Here is a 19,705-nt window from a genome sequence, read left to right on the forward strand (position 1 = left end):
ATTCAAACAAGCATAGTTTCAATTAAGCAAATGAATAGCAAGAAAACAAGAAAGAGAATGTGAATAAAGAGTTAAAATACTAGAGATTTTATGTGACTGACATATGGGGTAGCATTATATCCAATCAAGGTAATCCTGACATCTCTGGTGCAAAACTGAACCATTGACAGTACTTCTAAATTCTTAGAAATACCAATTTCAACCCTTTTCTATTCAATGGCTTTCTTTTGGCCATCTTCATAAAACAGGTTTCTGTGAGTTGTCTGAGCTCTTTGTTGATCTAGACTTTGGGCTAACTTTTGGGTGGGCCAAGTGAAATATTCCTTGAAAAATGTATTGTCCAGGCACAAGCAAATGATTTGAAAGATGTAAGAATGATGGGGCTCAAAGTGTAATTTTCATCCAAAATGGAAAGGTCGGGATCACCTCAACTTCATATTGTTCCTTGCACTAGAAAATAGATTCAATCAAGAGTTCAAAACAGATTCAGGTCTATGTTGTGTTCTTTTCTCTGGTTATGCCTTTTAGTTTGATTATATTTGTAAGTGCATTCTTGACCATGTTTATATTTTTATGGTCATCAGTCACCTTCACCCACTTCGAAAGGGAGAGGTAGCTGAGAAAAATTGAACAAATTAGAGTTTGGGTGAAACATACCTTTTTTCTACCATGCTGCATTCCCCTCTTTCCGGTTTTAAATGGCAGCTCAAGTTGAACCAAAGATGGTAACAACAAAACAATTGAATCAATGAAATGCCAATGGGATTTTTTTTATTTTCCATTCTTTAAAATTGCTTGCTGCCCCAAGGAGGCCTACAAAGTTACCTCAACAGTTCATAGAAACTGAATAATTTGATGTGAATAATATCTTACAGCTCATTTCTTCTGATTTCCTCTTTCACAAGCTGAGAGAGACACAAAACTAGACCCTTGAATAGAGTTAACTCCCACAATCTGACACAGTGCCGTCAAAATAATGAAAATGAAGCATAGCTGACTTGGTACTGTTTTAGCAACACTGCATTCATTTAAAACGGGACAAAAATTTGCAAGCAAACCAATATTCTAAACTGGCAAAAAATGAGAAAACATACAAGCAAATGGTCAATGTGGGTAAATCAATATGTGTCACGGGATGTAAAAAGGGAAGAAATAAACAGCAAATACCCTGAAAGAATTTGAATAAAAGGCAATTTTTTTGTTGAGGATTACTTCGGACTTTGCTCAAGAAATCCTTGGAATGTCGGAATGAATTTTCGGAAAAATAAATATGAAACCCATGAAACCTTTAAAACTCGCAGATTGGGCGTAAAATAAAAGCCTTTGAGATTTTCCAAGCACTTTTGCAGATCAGGGTTTTTCTCCCAATAAAACGTCACCCTGACCAGGACTGCGTTTTTTATTTAAAATTGAATGTTCACCTACGTAGAGTCAAAAACAGATGGCAAGCCCTCTTCGGGCACGAGACTCTCATCCTTCCTGCGCCATCTCTTGGCCTTAAACAATATTTTAACACTGAGATTCATATATGCAGTTTACCGGTAAGATATTCTTTTTGCTTGTTTTAACATATCTTAATGACGGTTCCAGGACAACTCGACCCAACGGACTACTCGACCTAGGACAACTCGATCCAGCGGACAACTCGACCCAGGGCAACTTGACCCAGGAGAACTCGACCCACCAGACAATTCAACCCAATACAGAAATTAAGCCCAATATGTTAGCTTACAAATAGTTTGTACTTCTGGAACAAAATTGAAACTGTGATGTATAACATGCCAAAATTTGACAGGTTCTAGACAACTCATCATTTGATCTTGAAAAGCAAGTTACGTTTAAATCAATCATGGTGTGAAAATCAAGTTTTATAGTGTTTTAATTAAACATGATCTTTTTTTAATGCCTTACTGATGCTAACATCTTGGCATGCAAATCAAATATTGACTCATCAAGGTTTATTTTTCTTCCATAATCAAGTTCTTTTTGATCAAAATGTTGTGTTTAGTTATTGTACTGGGTCAAGCTGTCTAGTTGGTTGAGTTGTCCGCTGAAAGCTTTTCAAATGTGTTGTTGGATACATTGTACATTTTTGTCCAGAGGTAGTATCACAATGCTAACTCTGTACAGGTCAATTGTCCAGCCGCACCTTAAATAGGTTACACCTATTTGGCCTCCAATGAGGTCAGCAGGTTTGGAAAAGGTCAAATAAGTCCAAAGGTGTTTCACTGGGAACATCACAGGAATGAGAGAGCTCTTGTATTGGGAGAGGCTAAAAAGTTGGGACTGTACAGTGTTCAAAGAAGGTATGAAAGGTATCTGATATTGTATGTCTTCAAAAGTATCCATGAGCTTTGTCCCAACCCAGGATTTAGGGTCAATGCTAGTGACCGCAGAGGCTTAATGTGCGTTTTGAGATTTTGAGAGCACCTTCAAGTCTTTGAGAATCCAGGCTAGTTCGAACAATGAAGTCCACATCTCTTCTTTCTCGGGCTCCTTCATTGTTTCATTTGCTTCCCTCTGATATTCGTAGGGAATACGTAGGCTTTGTTGATCCGGTTGCATCTTTCAAGTCAGACTGGGACAAATTCTTAGATAGCATTCCAGATCAACCCTACATGCAAGGACTAGCTTGGTCTGCCAACTCAAATTCGTTGGTAGACCAAAAATCATATAAAGATTGAAAGGTAATAAAGAGTCGAATTATAACCTTTCATTGTAATAGCACTGGGGATTACATTCCCTCTAGCGGCTGGAAAAGCCCGTGAAAAAGCAAACAAAAAAGAATGAATGCATCCAATCTCGTGAGGCCTTATTCCGTTAGAGGTACGATGAAATTAGATGGAGGTTCAGTCGTGATACCATCTTAGTCTTTAGGTGTGTTAATCAAAGACTTTGATTCGCCGTTTTCAGCTTTTCGTGGGCCAATATTAATCTCACCTCATATCAATCATAATCAAGAGGGGTGAACGTTATTCTCCAACGATTAGTTGGCGGTGCTACTTTTTTAAATCTTAACCTGACCTAATCAAACCTAATCTAACCTTACCTAAGCTAACCCAACCTAACCTAACACGATATTAACAACCCTTAAAGTCTCTATCTCAACTTCTCTAACAGTTTGTCACAAAATTAAAAATGAGCACCGCCAACTAATCGGTGGAGAATAACGTTTATCATCAAGAGGTCAAACCAAAGCTGCTCTAACAACGAGCCTCTTCTTTTCAGATCGCTTGATTGCGATTCGGTGGTGGAACCTTTTACGAGTCATAAAACCCCTTGTTTCAATCCAGCGTCTTCTTCTCAAACCCCTTTGGTCACCCTGCTCAAAGCACAACAAATGCCAGAATAAATTGTAGTAGTCCATTGAATGATCCGAGTGAAGCGTACTTCTTCTTCTTTGCATTGACCCGCCAGCCAGATCTGGGCCGAAAAGTTCAATTCCATTGTGGACCGTCTCATCCTCATGCCGACCCTTGAGCGGGTCCATGCAGCATCACCTTCCTTTTGGCCATCATCATTACAAAAATGCTGAATCGGAAAGTCGTCTGGGTCAGTTTGGGGCTAGGGGTGGGGGTGGCGGCCGTGGGTGGTGTCCTCTACGCCCTAACCCGCGATGAGTGGGGCTGGACGGAAGGCGATGGTGACGATGAGGCCCAGGGCGGGGCTCGGAGCTGTCCCGTGCATTTAACGGTCCGAATCGAGGCTGAACACGCTGGATTGGTCATCGGAAGACGCGGTGAAACCATCCAACAAATACAGAGAAAAACCAATACCAAGATATTCTTCAAAGATGAAGGTCTGGATCTCAAATCTCTGCCTTCGCGAGATAGATAAAGGAAGCTTAAGAATTGGCACGTCCTCAACAGAACATGGCAGATTTGCTTACTATTAATGAATATAAATGGGCAGGTAAAAGAGTCTACAGTAGTGGCACAACCTACCCAAGCAGAGTTCTAACCAATATTTACCCAAGCATAGGCCTGATCATTAATGAGGGTGGGTATTTATTGAAATCAACGGACCCGGGAAAACCTGTGAAAGGTGTCGAGGACGTGGTGGAGTATGGTCATTAAGGAAACGTGATCAGATGGGTTGATAGAAAGGTCATATGGGTTTTCAACCATTTCTGAGAAGCCAGACCATTTGATTGGGACCTGAAAAATGCTGAATTGTCAGGAAATATAGTTCAACTTTAAAGATTCTTATCGCGACTCTTGGTCTTGTCAATGCTTAAAATGTTTATACGAGAGTGCATTCATCATTTACAAGATTTGTAAATGATCAAAGAATAAAATAGGCATTTTGTGAAAGGTTTTTTTTTTTTAACATATTGGATGGATACTTAAGGGGGAGATCAAACTAGTATGGAAAAGAGAAAAGGACCGTTTGAAAATTAAAAAATGGTGTTTGTGACTGTTTTTCCTCGTAAATGTTTTTTGAACGGGTCCCAATCCGAAACGCATTTGATGACTTTCAATCTCGATAACGGAAAAACTGCAGTCAATGTGCGTTAAGTTAGAATGCTAATGAACCCTAAGAAATAAGGCCAAGATGAAAGAATTACGTTTTGAAGTATATCATCTGGTTAAGCTAACTTGTTCTAAAATATTCTCTCACCAAAGATATTTCCCTGATTTATTCAAAACACTTTGAACTAGTTTTCTGGATCGAATCTACAAAAAACAGCTAGTTTGATTGCACCTGATCTTTTTGGCCCGTGAAGTTGTGTCTCGGTGTGCCAATTTACATACTTGGTGTCCCTGGACTATGTATATTGACTTACGTAGCTAAGAATATGACACGTGTCCGGTGGATGTCAGTGTGTCAATTCACCGACTTTTTTGTAGAGATATGAACTCACAATGGAAGAGACCATTTTGTACCGTCTGAGCCATTCATCTATCCAAAATTAGCATTTGATATGATCAACAGAGCTGACCAAATGAATTAACTTAGGGCCAAAAGTCTGACTCGGGGGAACTCAAGAGTGGTATTTAAACTTATGTGTAGTCATCACTACATAAAATCTGAATCTTCATCCTCCACTCGGTCGGAAACTAGTGACTTGCTTTAACTGTGTCATTCTAAATTTCTCATTTCATTAATATGTAGTGAAAATGAACTCCACAGTTGCTATGACCCGGAGGAGGTCGATTTGGTGGGAAACCCGTACACAGCTCATATCACCCAAAGTTCCCCTCAATGCTTCACCCAGAAACACAACTTTGCCTCATCTTTTCAATCGTAAATTTTACCCACGACCGTTTTATTCACCCTTCCAGAAGCCACGGAAACCCATCGTGTGATCGGGATTCGCGGTCAAAGAACTGACGCCCACCTGGCCGAGATCTTGATCCATCAACTCATCGCCAACCAGCCTCAATTGGAGACTGTGGTCGTAGAAGTGCCGAACGAATGGGTGGGGCGGATCATTGGGCGGGGTGGAGAGACCATCCGAAGTCTTCAGACTCAATCCCGATGTAAGATTGACGTGGAACGTGGTGGTGGGGTTCCGCAAGGGACCAAGCGTATCACCTTGCGGGGCACCTCCGAGCAAGTGGATCGAGCTCAAGTGCTCATAACCGAGCAATTGGATGAAGCTGCCAGTTTGCGGGCACGGGTCAAGATCGCCCAAGATTCACGGCGCCCGCGAACTTTTGCGCCCAAAGCAAATCAGACACCGCACTTGTTCCTGACTTCGGAGAATGGAGTGGATTCGGAAACTAGTCACCTGTTCCGGCCCAAAGAGTCCGAAAAGACAGAGACGTTGGTCCAATCTGCGGGGGATAAAGTCATGGCCGTGTATGTGTCTTCTATCGCCGATCCGGGATTCTTTTATGTACAGAAAGTCGGGCCTCGAAGTATCGATTTGGACAAACTGGTCGATGAAATGACGGCTTTCTATGAAGTGGCAGCTAATCGAGAGTCCAATCAAGTCAAAACGGTGAGTGACTCGTCTCAATGGTCCTTTCCCTGACGTTTAGTGTTTTGAGAATTAAAGTTGATAAAAGATGTTTTTTAACTGCAGATTCGAGTATATTCGAGTAATATAAATTCAATGCCAAAAAAAATTGAAATTTTGTAACGTTTAAAAATGCAAGGATCAACCAAATTAAGTGTTAACCTTTCCAATACTCATGACACTGCAAAGATGGAATTTTACTAAACAATACAAAAATACATCAATCAATTAAACACGATTTTTATTGCCATGAAATTACTGTGGCACATTCGAGTAAGTTTTCCCTCACTATGCACAAAGGGGAACCAAATTTCAAAATTTTGGATCCACATTTCCATTTTAAATAATTTTAGTACGCACAACAAGACGCATCATCGATTAACTGTAATATTTCAACCAATTATTGTATTGAATCACGTATTAATCGAAAGCACGAATATTATTATTCGTTTGAGAAACGTCGTCTTGATGAGAAGTCAATGAGGTGTGTTTGGTGTTTTTAGGCCGAAACTGGTGATTTAGTGGCCGCTCAATTTGAAGCCGACGGTCGCTGGTATCGGGCCAAAGTGGTCAAAGTCATCCCCGACGAATACGACGAATCCCAGATTTCGTTGGATCTCGACTACGTTGACTTCGGGGATTGCATCCAGAAGTCGATCTCCGAAGTGTACAACCTGCGAACCACGTTTCTTAAACTCAATTTCCAAGCCATCCAATGCTCTCTCGCTCGCATAGAGCCCGGGTAAGTAATCGCCATCCAGGGATTAAGGCCTAAACTCGCCATGTCAGGACTAATTCCCCCTTTTGGGACCCTGATTTATCGTTTTTTAGTCAACGAAAGGAGGACGGATCTCTCGTTTCGGCGTCTTGCTGGTCACCCGAGGCCAGTGATGATTTCGAGCGACTCACACGTTGTGCTCAATGGAAGGAGGTGTTGGCTGAAATCGTGGACTACAAGACGGTTCAGTCCCAATTGGTGCCTTGGGTTCAATTGGTGGACACATCCGGGGACGAGGTAAACGTTTGAACGTTCTTCATTGGAGAGGCTAGCACACTTGGTCACGGACATAACCATGGCTTAAGGCTACTTGTATGTAACACAACAAAGGCAACATGTCACGAAACACCTTCGTTATCGAAACCCAGTTTCGGCCTTGGCAAGTCCACAGTTCCATTGATCGCTTTGAATTAGATTGGCTTGCTCAGTTGAAATGATCGACGTGTTGATATCATGAGCAAATATGCATATCTATTTCCTTGTTACAGGATCTGAATATCGGCGACGAAATGGTTCGACTTGGTCATGCCCGATACATCGACCAGTGAATGTGAATTTATCCCTTCACTTCATCCATTCAGTTACCCTTTGAAGGAGGACTTCGGACCGGAATGTACTTGTATCAACGTCCTTTAGTCCTCTCTTCTATCACTCAACCATCTCCAATAGTGCTGTGATCCTTTCGAATTCGTTACGCCATATCCTTTCTTTGTTGATCAGAGGTAGAAGAATTGTCATTAATTAGATTATCCATACAGTTCAGATATATTTATCTAATTCAAAACACCTAGCACATGTCATGTATGATCCCGCCGTCAATTGGGCGCTTTCGTCAGACTCTCTTGAATGAGATTAAGGCCTCGACGAAGGGAATGATCTTTGTGACTGGACAGGCCTCGACGAGCCTCGATCAAGGCCACTTGATCACGCAGAAGGTGGAGAAGAGCTCTCGTTAATGCGGGATTAAATGGGGTCAGGGCCGAGAATAATTGGAAGAACTCCATTGTGGGGGCGTGGCCTAATTGCGCGTGAATCACAGTCTGGTTCTCTTTTTCCAAGACCTCTAAATAAGGCTCGTCCTCCGGGTGAATGCGGCTATGTTGCCAAAGCCCTTGGAGTACCTTGAATCCGATTGGTCGGAGTTCGGTTCGTTTCAGGATCAAATCGCAGATCGAGAAGTACAAAATCCTGGCCACGGCTAAATGAGTGACCGTGGTCCCACAGAATGAACTCAGGATGAGATGAATAAAGGTTAGGATCACTTTGTTCACACTGACGTTGTTCTTCTGCAAGAAGTCCGTCTTGACAACCATCAAGAACTGCTTTTGAAGGTCGGACCGAGATTGCTCGGGCATGTAGTGGGTAAACACACGAAAGAACGGATGCTGTGTGTTCCAATTTTCCGAGGGATTATCCAGCACTCGGAATCGAACCATATACCCTACGAAGATAGTCTTGAGGCTCCGGACGAGAAATTGGTCTCTCTTGAATAGAGGTACGTCCACAAGACCTTAGATGACTTGGCTCAAGGTCTGACGTACAGCTTTTTGATAGAGTTCGGGCAAGTTGTATTTGGGATTTTGAATGACATTAGGTACGAACAGTTCGTTGAGGATGGGTCCAAGGTGGTTGAATTCATTGGTGTCGTGGTCATACAAGAGACGGGCACATTTTTCGATCATCAAAGCGGCTGACTGATAGAGATGCAAAACTACGGACGGATTCGTCCGTTCGAACTTCTTCAAGTTCCTCAAGCTTTCAACAGCGATCAACAAGTATTGGGTATATGACGATCTGAGTGACTTTAAGTGGTTATCACTCATTTTGGTCAAGTTTCCCAAGGCCGTGATGAAAATGACCAAGGGATGTTGATCTTCGTCAGAAGTCATATATGGCTTTATGCCATTAAGCTCCTCCAAAACGAACACTTCTTTGGATAGAGCTTGAAACGTGGCATAATTCGTCGAATCTTTCGTGGTAAGCATGCCCACCCGTATCCAACCCTTGATGACTTGTTCTAGGTTAATGAGAGACTCCCTTAGATGGGATTGAGCACTCTCCACCACGTTCAAGAGGAAGTGACTGGCGAAATTCGGATTCACCGCCTCCGACTGAGCGAAGAATTGGAAATAGTGAGAAAAGGGTTTCAAATTGACCGAGGCTGGCATTTGTCCTTGTATTAGCATTAGCAGCAGGCCTACAACCAGCTCGGCCATGGGCTCATGAGGCCCAATCAGTCGGAGGGCGAGGTCTTGATGGATGAGTTGGAAGACTCTGCTCCAAAGGAGCGCGTGGGTTTGGTCAATTTTCTCTTTGGTTATGGATTCCTCCTCCGTGATGGCAAACACGTTCTTGTCGTTGAAGGCATCATAAAACCGGCGGATTTTCATGACGAAGCCGCTCAATTGAGAAATGATGGAGTGCAACTCGTTCGATGAGAAGTGCTTCATGTAAGACCCGAGCTGAGGTGAGAGCAATTGCGATTGGATCAAGGTCAACTCGGTTGAGGGTGAGAGCAAGGCTTCTTCCATGAATTGAGTCCACACCTCCATACAGGATTGAGCCAATCTCTGCAAGCAATTGTCGCTCCGTTTTTGCATGGTCTCGTCAATGGTGTGATTGAGAACTCCCATCAGAACGGATATGGCTTTGACCGGATCTTGATCCTTGTCCAAAGAGACTCGAGCGAGTGTGGCCATGCCTTGGAGGATGACCACCCTCTTCTTGGGATGAAGCTCTTTGTACTTGATCGAACTGATTAGTCCTTGGATTCGGGACAAGTTTTGCTGGGCATCTTGCGCAGTGGAACACCGAAAAATCACTATTTGTAAAGAGATCAAGTGGAACCAACCCACTTGGGTTAGTTCCAGTAAGCGTTTGGAGGGCAATTTGGACAGGATCCGCCCCGAAATCTTGGCCCTCAACTTGAGGGCATCGTTTGAGCTCAGATACAATTGCAGGAGTTTCAAGAACAGCTCGAAGCTGTTCCGTTCTTTGGCCTTTACTAGACACGATTGGAAATCACGTTCATCCCCTGGGGAGGGCAAACTTTTGTCCCAATCACGGATGGATTTGGGTAACAAGGCTAGATTGACTACGGCAACGGAATTCATGGCACTAAAATGGTCATTTAAACGCTTGTGAAAGTAATCCCAGAGCATATGAAGTACGTTGAAACTGGGTCCGCTCAGTGGGAACACCCGGATCAGAGTCCACAGAATCGTCCTCATTTCGATCTCATGGGCGTCGCCCATCAATTGAACACTTTCTTTCACTTGTTTCTCGATCACATGCACAAACTCTTGGGGTAACGAGTTCGAGTCACTCACACCTCGACCTTGGCAATCAAGGTGAAAGATAGCACTGACGTGAAAAATGACCCACCACATAAACATCTGACCTTCAACGGACTTTAAAGGCTGGGGATTCCTCCCCAAGGTGATTAGCTCGGGCTCCCAGAGTGGCGCCATACAAGTGCTAGAGTCCGCGAGTTCCACTTGGTATTGGGCACTCAAACCGAGCCTCAAGTCGGTCCAAAAATGGCACACATTCCCAGAACTTTCCACGTGGAACAACATCAGGAACAGGTCTCGAATACAAGTGCAATTGAAGCTCGAGTAATTGAAAAAGCTCAGTCGCATAAAATTGGTCGGACCAGTCCAGGTCTCGCGAATGCCTAACCGATCGAAGCGATGCCTCAATAAAAAGGTCAACTCACAATAAATCCGCCCACTCACTTCTCGCTTGAAACTTTCGATCTCAGGATTTGTCACGCTTTCCGAGACGTTCGTGGTGGGCCCAGCTAAGCCCTGAAAGGCGCAAAAGCCCGGAGGCCAGCCCGGTATCCGTAACAATTCGGAAAAGTTCCGTGAACTCAAGCTCATTGAGCGCAAAGCCACATAAACCGTCCACAAGCCATCCAAGATTAAATGGAAGTAATGTGACGGGAGATTTCGGTTATCTTCGTTGACCGCATTGGCCACCAAGACATGAACGGGTAAATCCCGCATGACCTCTAATCCCCGATGCAAATCCTGCAAGGATCGAAGAAAAAAGGCCAGATTGAAGTCGGATTGCGTCGCCAGCAACGTTGGGCATGAACTGGCGAATCGGACCCAAGCTAAAAACGATCGCAATTGGCTAGAGAACCCGGACAAATCGGATAACCCGGGCTGGGTGCCTCGGCAGTGAGTGGGCGTGGCCTGATTGGCGTTCTGCGCGGGAAAGAAGAGCGCGTCCCAATTGGCATAGAAAATGTCCCAGACGCAACTGGTCGGGTCCATCACCGCCGCCAGCGGGTAATCATGGCCGAAAAATGAGTGGGCATGGGCCGAGGGGGCGGGACGGGGCAGCGTGTGCCCGTTTAACCAACGTTCCAATTCGCCAGTGGCCAAATAAGTCCGAGGATGAAGAGAGGCGTGACCGGGCGAAGGGTGGCCGGAACAAAAGAAGGCGGCAGGAGGCTCCACATCCTCGACATTCTCAGGATCAAGGAGGAAATCCAGGCTGTCGGCTTGGGGACTGGCTGCCAAATCCATAGGCCCCGACCCGTGTTCGGCCTCAGCGGGCGGGGTGATGGGTAGCTGAGCCATGGAGGCGCCTCAGCGGGCAGTGTGTGTTATGAATTGCGGGTCCCGCCACCGTCGGGAGCCATTCCGCTGTTCGCTTCGGATGGACCTTCAAGGACTGTTCAAAGAGGAGTGAATGAGGGATGGCGCCCAATTGAAAAATAACACGGACACTCAAACAGGGTGGCCAAATTTGCGGAATGCTCGGAATGCCGGAAAATATCGGCATGTCAGACATCAATCAGGGCAATCTAGGTAGATGATGTTGGAAGCGAAGGCCAATCCTTGTCATGAAACGATTGGCATTCAAAGCCGGTATGAATGTGTAGAAGAGAAGGCAGAGTGCGGAATAGTAGTTTCGAGTAGGTGGACCATGGAGAAGAGCCAGGCCTGTTTTTGAAGAAGTGTTCAAGGACAAAGCTCTACGTTCACATCATTTCCCACGTTCAAGAAATGGCATAATCGGTCCAAATGTAATCGAGTGAGTTTGATTTTGCCCAGACTAACATGGTTGGCATGATCAGCAACAAGTCTAAACAAGTTTTAGCTCGAATCGTAGCTACCCTTCTAGATAGAGTAAACTACTTGAAAGCAGTGTAATTTTTCATTTATTTCATAACATTGAATTAGCACAAACTAGTGTATTAAGTCCCTTGACACATGAAGATTGTATTTCTGCCGGAAAGGATTTATACGAGTATTTTCGTTACTTTTGGTGGCGAGAAATGGTTGTGTAATGAATTACTCTTTGTGGCCAAAGTAATTTTAACTGTAGTCCGTTCCTTTTATTGAGGAACGACTAATGCCTGGGCTATATTGCGATTACTTGAAGTTTCCCGGGCCTAAAATATCCATAACAAATAACAGAACCATGAATTTACTAGTTTTGCCAAAAACTTAGTCGATATAACGAAATACAAGTCCAAATTACGTACTAGAGTACAGACTCTAGATTTGAGCCAGTTTGTGATGTAAGTACTGATGTAACGCAAGCTGATCCGCTTGCAACCTTCGATCTTGATTCTTTATGTTCCATTCGAGCTCGAAAAGCATCGATACAGTTTGATTTAGCCATGGAGTACGGCAAACGTACTCTATGATCATAGATCTATGTCCACGATTTAGCCCTCTAGTTTGATTCTCTTACAGCTGATTTCAGTGCCGCCCTAATTAGCTCAAAAACGTATTTCATTAACCAAATTTACTCGTAAAGGTAGGTGGAAACCAACCACGATTAAGCCAGTTCTCTACAATTGAAAACTATTACATGCTATTACAAGTTTACTCTTAGGGTATTTGGCAAGCCTGTTAAGGCTCTTTTCCCCGGTCTTTTTGTCTCTCGCACACTTTCCTTGCCAGGAATTGTCTGACAAGAATAGAGATAAGCTCAACCTTCCTTCTAGAGGATGTCCGCAAAATAACAATAATAATAATAATAATATGGTGCACCTGGTATAGGCACTTTTTAGTTTAGGAGCATCTTGACATTCTTTTTTATCAGCTTTCATGCATTTTGCAATTCATAAGATGAAGTTTGATAAGAAGTAACTTTGCCAGTCCATAAAAATAGAATGTGAAATCAATGCTACACCTCTTCCAAAAACAACCCTCATTTCCCGCCTAAATAGGTCATGGGAAATTCTTCTAAACCATCAATCTTACTCATGGAGGCCGTCATGCCTGGAGAAGAAAGCTCTACAAAACCTCGCTAGAACACGTTCGAGCAATGCATTTCTTCCTAATCAGATGTAAGCCCGCTGAGGGATGCTTAATTAACTCTGCCTTCCCAATCAAGTAACCAATTTGGAGGCAATACAACACTCAAACGTCTAGCGAGGTTTCAAAAAGCTTTCATCTCCAGTCCTGACGGACTCCATGTCTTACTAAACCTGTTCGAGAGCAGGGTTTACCCAACCTTTGATCTTTGCATTACAATACCCTCTCCATCCTTAGAGTAACAACCAAGCCCAACCTTACTCAGATAACCAATTCATCACTGTATTTCTCACCTATCATCACAAATATTTTCATGAGAAATCAAGACTGCACACCCTGTTCTCGCTTTCTTGTTTTTATTTGGACCACCTTACGATTTGATTCTGCACATTTTTTGAATGTCAAAAGATACCCTGCCTGCAAACCTATTAGTATCGAAAAATATTTAATACCGCTGCTCTTGGTAAAGAGCTAGCAAATCTTAGCTCAGTTGAAAAAAAAATACATAACTGATCCAATATTTCCCAGGGAGGAGACGTGGTGTAGTGGTTAGCGCAGTTTCTTAACAGGGGAGAGGTCCCCGGTTCGATTCTCCTCTCCGACCCTTCTCAAGGAATCTTTTAGACGCTAACCCTGCCCACAGACGGAGAACCAAACTGATACGGACACGACACTGCCTATCGGAAAAAGTATAAGGACGATGTGATGGCTGGCTTTGCTGGCCGGGCGAGGCTCATCCCTCCGACCCTAGCACCCCAAATACAAAAAAATACATAGCTTAGGAATGAGTCTATCCTACAACCCCATTTGGAACATGCTTCTCCAATCCGGGCTCCAATAGATTCAGCCTTTAAAAGGTTAGAAAGAGGTTGAGCTGTCTTTCACCCGGGAAATAATAGGGTTGGAGATAGTTTTCTAATGGGATAGACTAAAAATACTGAACATCTAGGTATTAAAAAAGGGGGGAAAACGTTCCCAGATACCTTACGTAATTTAATGCAGTTATATTCTCTGTTCAAATCCAACAATAACAACATTATACAATGACAGAAGAAGCATCACTTGCATTTTAGGCATATACGCGTACGTTTGGAAACCTAAACTGCATAACTAATATAATTCATAAAAAAAACATTGGTTCAAAATTTACTGCCTTCTGGCCTTAGACGAAACTCTTCATACCCTTTTGGATCGCCACTTCTCCAAATTTCTTCACCAGCCCTACATTCAGGGTCTTTCTGAGATGTGGAAATACCATGTCTTTGGCAGGCCAAGCATTAAATCGTTCATGATCCTCTTTTGCGTACATCAAGCCGAATTTCACCTCGTTTTTACATTGGACTACATTATTTATATCGGTTAAGTAGTCCGTAAATAAATACTTCAATCGAGAAGTCAATCTACAAGGTAACATACGTCATCAAGTAACCTTCTCAGTTTATTGATAATTCAATGACAGATCTTTCTCATTTAAGGAAAATAGACTTCGCATAGACAACTGTTAAGACAAATTGAAAGTAAACAAAAGGCTTTATACGAGGTATGCACCAAAAAAGAGAGTGCACTGATTCCTCAGATTCCTCATGGATCCCTCTTTGCTGACTCTTGGACTTATCGAAGGTTAAGATTATGCGTTTTGAGCCTCAAAATTCACCATCCCCATGGGAAGACGCTGTCAGTCCAAGCCTATATAAGGGTCCACTCAAACAGAGCGTAACCCGACTCACCCCAGCCTCGAACCCATGGCCAACACTCCAATAAGCCAAACTAAAGCGGGCTTGAGATGAGCTTTCAAATGATTAGTTCCCCCACCAACCAACCACCTGCCATCCGTGCCTAACGCCTGCAACAACAAACCCCTGTCCGTTCAAGAAGCGGTTCTGCGTAAGGAAACAATCATGTGCCATGGAGGCATGAGCATTTCCCCATTCCCTATCGTTTCTCCCAGGCGCCATCGAGGATCGCATCATCCACAAGCCCCTTTTCCCTCACTCACTTCCTGACTCACTCACTGACTCACTCTCACTCTCTCGTTCACTATCCTCCCGATGCTGGCCTCTTCATTGGAAGCTCTCTGGCCATGTTTGTTCTTGCTTGAAAAAAGGCGAGGTCCGTCTTCCAGTTCCCATGTTCCATTGAGGTCGTGAGCCAGTGAGTGAAGAGCATCTGCCAGGGAACGATGTAACTTTGTGGATCGCCATCGAGCGTGAAAGCATGTGGTTGCTTAGAGTTCCACTTCGAACACGCTTGAAGCCCATTTTGTCATTGTAGCTGACAGTTACCTACTGCCTACCTAGATTCGTCGCCATTGTTTTCTTCAATTGAACAACATGGTACCCAAGGTGAAGAGCCGGCCCCGATATCTCCATTCCATGGTATCGATTTGAGGTCAATGGTTCTGTATCATGTGGATAGACCGATTGAGGAACCTCTCGGTACTATGACCAGCAGGCCAGGCAACAAACGGTAAGCGTTTACTGGACACACCCCATTGAAGGAGGATTGGGCTGATATCTGAATGTGTAAGTCGACGACTGTTACTACGTTGGCTTCTTACCAGCCCAAACCTGGGATAATTGGAACAAGTGCCAGAGTTTTATGAGCCTTGAAAAAGTTTCTGTTACATGTCCTTGAGCAAATAATCCAGTGCATGCATACGTTTGTGTGCGATATTTGTTCAGGCAAGAGTTTTCACATGAAATGTGGCAAATGTATGAGAAAGCCGTCAAAATTTCCCGACCACCAACAACCAACCAGAATTGAGAGGAAAACTGTACAGATCATTTCAGGAACAAGATCGACACCAAATCTTAAAAGTGCAGTCTTCAGAGTTTCAAAGCAACGATGTGTTTTATGCCCCACCATTCTCTCGAGAAATAAGAGGATTCAGATCAAGCAGGATACGACGGTGACCATTTCTCTCTTTCGGCTTGCAATTGAAAAAGCATAATCTAGGCTATCCTTAACGAAATTCCCTCTTTTTGAGAATCTTTATACCGTTGCAACCAATGATATATCCCCTGTAAAAAAAAAAAACAAATAAACCTTAAGAGGGTGCAGTCGAAATAGTTGATAATATAGTTATGAAATAGTAAAAATATTGGTTTAGAAAAGAATGTTGATTAGCCGCCTTGAATTGCCCTGTTTTTAAAAGTGCATCTACGTAGATGAAATGACCAGAGGGGGTTCGATGCAGATACGATCGTTATTAATGGCATAACGTGGGGGAGCAATGTAACACAAATCTAAAATTAAAAGTTCTTTTTCAACTTCTTGTAACCTGCCCGTGTGAGTTTATTCATAATATTGCTCAAAAGTGAACGCAAGTTTCCATCCTTTACTTGAAGATTGCCATTATGGGGACGCTTACGTAGGCAAGCTCTAACAGGTTCGTTTGCTTGTTGTTACTAGCGCCAGTGATGAAAATTTGGCGCTTCAAGTATGTTTTTTGACAAGCTGACCTTCTTTTATTGACCATTAAGGGTATTAGAGCTATTTAGATATTCCTAAAGCGAGCTTGGGACGATCTTGATCCTGAAATGGTCTGCACCTGTTCCCCTGAGACTTCGGCTTGTTAGTCACTAACTGTAATCACCGTTGTTCTGATGATTATCAAAAGTTCGTCAAAAAACTTCAATCCCAAATTGGTGTGTAATACATTAGGTTATTGGTTGTAAATGAAGGACGTTTTACCAGACCTTATATAACCGATTCTTTTAACCCCATAGAACCGAACACGAGTCACTTTCGGGACCAAAAAAAAGTTATCCAGTTTTTAGTACAAATAAGAGTTACGGGTTATTAATCAACGAGTTTGAGATCTTAAAATTATTCGGTTTCATTATGACGAAATTCAAGTGATAAAAGAAGGTTTTAAGAAAGAGTCCTACGTATAACCGAGACTTTTCAATGAGGACCATCATCCACGCCATTTGGAGAACATTCTGCTCAATTAGTTTCGTCTTATTTCGATTGCTTGGAAAGTAAAAGTGCACTTTTTAATTCTTCTTTTGAAGAACGGACCTTCTGACCTTTAAGCATTAGTAACAATGATCAAATTCAGTTTTCGACCAGCGCCTTTTGTTGAGCATCCAATCGCGATATTCTTCAGCAAAGCAACTCAAAACCGTGGGTTTTAAATTTCGCTTTCACTAGGGAGTGACAAATCAAGGACCACTTTCAACTCTAAAGTTAGATATAAATAACTTTCCTCCAATCAACCCTTCTTGCGTCAGTTTGGCTCCCATGGTCTTTTTAAATCAATTTAATGCTGATTCAGGTAGAAATGTGAGCGTCTAAATTGGTCTCATTGCATTTATCAAACGACAAGTAAGGCTGAGAGAGGCGAAAACCAAGTTGTACTTGTTTAAACAACAAATTTTGCTCGTGTGTTACGCTGAGAAAAATAACTGATGAGCAAAACAAATGCCATCAACTTTGATTTGTCACTTTTTCATTAAGGTAATTTGCAAAAGTAAAGAAATAATCATAAAAGTCAATCAGTAGTGCCCTGAATCGAAACCATTGGACGAGCAAGCTTGACTTGCATAAAAAATCCAGGATTCATCAACTTGAGGTGGAAGTTCAGTGCCAGAACAGTTGGAGAGTTGGTGTTAGCACAAGGAAGGAGGCTACTACTGATGTGAAGCAAGCACCGACAGGGCAAGTAGTCCGGTGCTTAACTTGCCCAAGTAGGAACTTGCCCCAACTTGGGTTTGTACACAGACACTTGAGGGGAAAATGGTGTGGCCAAACTTACGCGAGAAATTTTATACCAGGGCAAATTAAATCAACTTATACAGGAAAAGCAATAATATGCGCCAACAGTGAGGCAGTAACATGGCTTTGGTTCAATTCTTGGTTTATTTCTGGCAATTTGACTTTAACTACGAACAAAAACTCTCATTTTGCGGTTTTCCTGAGCTAACTATATGAGCCCCTTACGCTAGCAGCGGATCTCTGCTTGGGTTAAGCTTGCCCAAGTTCTAGTACTTGGCCAAGCTTTGCTTGTGAACAAGTAGTACTTGGGTGTCTGTGATGACTTGCTTCTTGCCCTTTTCCCATCAGTAGAGGCTACCCAGTTTGAAAATTCCCTCCCTATTTCAATGTACTTGAACCAGGGTCGCTATCACCATAAATCAGCTGATGCTGTAAGGTTCCTGCCTTTCAACCATATGTCATCAGAAATTTTCACACTAAAATATTGATGGTTTGCTTGATCCTATTTGTGCCAGCGACTAAGCACCAAAATGATATATTCACCCCAATAAAACAACAATATCAATTTCTGGACGCATATGGTTAGAAAATTATGAACATTCAATATAAATTCAAAAGGTTCTTTATCCAAGCCCTACTCATGAACAAGTAGGTGACTTGCCAACAGAACAGAGGTTACGTGAATGACCGATGCTTTTTTAGGCATGTGAAGTAAAGAAAATTCAGGAAAAATGTTAGCCGGAACCCTGATTTTGAGGAGGTAGAATTTAGATTAACATCAGAGCCAACTTGCACCGTGATCTAGTTTTTCAATACGCTCGTAAAGTTTGGTTCAGAAAACTCAAAAATGTCATTTTTCGGTGAATTAATGTCACCGTATAAATCTTGGCTCAATATCAGAATTATGTATGCTTCAACAAGCATAAATGTACTGAGCAGGTTGGTTGGGGATATTGTTTACAGTTTTGCTCCGTCTGCTGACTTTGCTTGGTGCTTGTTTTTCATTTACTTTTCGAGGGTAATACCCACTTGAAGCATTTTAGTTTCCAAAGCTCCTAAAAATCGCAAAATATATTTCTAACGGTTTGAAATTTTTCAATACCGGCAAATTGAACTGAAATACCTTAAAACATCAACATTTTAGGACCAAAATTATGCAAGAGAAATATCTCTTACCCCGGAGGGAGAAGACGTGGCGTAACGGCTAGCGCAGTGTCTAAACATGTGAGAGGTCTCCGGTTCGATTCTCCTCCCCGACATTTCTCAAGGAAACTTTTAGACGCAACCCACAACCACAGACGGAGAACCAAAACTGATTCGGACTATCACAGTGCTTATTGGTAAATAAAGTGGACGATGTTATGGCCCCTCCGACCCTAACACCCCAAATAATAATGATGATAGAATAGCCATTTATTCAATTGCGTGGGCATTCTTTGCGTGGAGTTTCTAAAAGTGAGGCTTGAAGAAAGTCGACGAGGTCCAAGACACTTTGAATGCGTTCGACCATTTCATGCCGTCGAGTTTGAGGAGAAGAGCGAGCGAGGGCTTGCCCGAGCTTCTCTTCACACAAGAGGGCATGAAGAAATGGCCAAGGTATTCAAGGTCTTGAACGGATCGACTTTTTGAGATCCAAACGTGAATAAACTGCATGCAAAGAACGCTCTTGAAAACACAGGTTGCTTTTACAGCAACCATTTTCAAGGTATGAATTTCCCTTGAAACCACTCAAAGCCAAATATGACGTTAGAGAATGTCCATTTTCTTCACAATGGAGGTAAAGATACTCAGCAAGTTTGAAGGATTTAGGAGTATTATTCCAAGATTCTAGAAGATTGATGGTCCATCCAGTTGAAACTTGGCAAAGCTTTTCAAACATGTGGTTGGATCTATCGCACGTTTAAGTCCAGAGATAGTATCTTGATGCTAACTCTGTACAAGTCGATTGTTCAGCCACAT

At 42.8% G+C, this 19,705-nt stretch overlaps 4 protein-coding genes across 5 annotated transcripts in view; 2 read left to right on the forward strand and 2 right to left on the reverse strand.

Annotated features, from left to right (window-relative positions):
- Window positions 1-3,326: 3,326 nt before the first annotated feature.
- LOC131880857 (tudor and KH domain-containing protein homolog) lies at window positions 3,327-7,505 on the forward strand. Its single transcript, XM_059227576.1, has 5 exons — window positions 3,327-3,799; window positions 5,286-5,947; window positions 6,469-6,707; window positions 6,797-6,980; window positions 7,232-7,505. Exons 1-5 carry the CDS (start codon window positions 3,529-3,531, stop codon window positions 7,289-7,291), a joined length of 1,416 nt encoding a protein of 471 aa, XP_059083559.1. The 5' UTR covers window positions 3,327-3,528; the 3' UTR covers window positions 7,292-7,505.
- LOC131880863 (uncharacterized) lies at window positions 7,485-8,179 on the reverse strand. The gene has a single exon (XM_059227583.1). The coding sequence runs from the start codon at window positions 8,177-8,179 to the stop codon at window positions 7,559-7,561; it is 621 nt and encodes a 206-aa protein (XP_059083566.1). The 3' UTR covers window positions 7,485-7,558.
- A 75-nt stretch (window positions 8,180-8,254) lies between these two features.
- LOC131880853 (uncharacterized) lies at window positions 8,255-11,271 on the reverse strand (the record flags this gene model as incomplete). Its single annotated transcript, XM_059227567.1, is given in 1 exon segment — window positions 8,255-11,271. A coding segment is annotated over 1 exon segment (3,017 nt), but the record flags the coding sequence as incomplete, so codon positions are not given.
- Window positions 11,272-12,506: 1,235 nt separating this feature from the next.
- Window positions 12,507-19,705, forward strand: part of LOC131880858 (uncharacterized) — a 21,571-nt gene continuing 14,372 nt past the window's right edge. Inside the window, exon 1 of one of the 2 annotated variants that reach the window (XM_059227578.1) lies at window positions 12,507-12,524. Coding sequence is in view for 1 of the 2 variants with exons in the window: in XM_059227577.1 (XP_059083560.1) it covers window positions 15,420-15,493 (74 nt within the window). In the remaining variant the exon portion in view is untranslated. Of the gene's footprint in view, window positions 12,525-15,145; window positions 15,494-19,705 lie in introns of those variants that run through there. The other variant, XM_059227577.1, reaches the window with a different exon arrangement.

This window comes from Tigriopus californicus, chromosome 5 (genome assembly GCF_007210705.1).
Source record: "Tigriopus californicus strain San Diego chromosome 5, Tcal_SD_v2.1, whole genome shotgun sequence".
NCBI lineage: Eukaryota > Metazoa > Arthropoda > Copepoda > Harpacticoida > Harpacticidae > Tigriopus > Tigriopus californicus.

Coding starts and splice junctions, on each gene's coding strand:
- LOC131880857 (XM_059227576.1), top strand. CDS start 3,529: ATGCTGAATCGGAAAGTCGTCTGGGTCAGTTTGGGGCTAGGGGTGGGG. Junction 3,800..5,285: donor GATATTCTTCAAAGATGAAG/GTCTGGATCTCA, acceptor TCACCCTTCCAG/AAGCCACGGAAACCCATCGT. Junction 6,981..7,231: donor TGGACACATCCGGGGACGAG/GTAAACGTTTGA, acceptor TCCTTGTTACAG/GATCTGAATATCGGCGACGA.
- LOC131880863 (XM_059227583.1), bottom strand. CDS start 8,179: ATGGTTCGATTCCGAGTGCTGGATAATCCCTCGGAAAATTGGAACACA.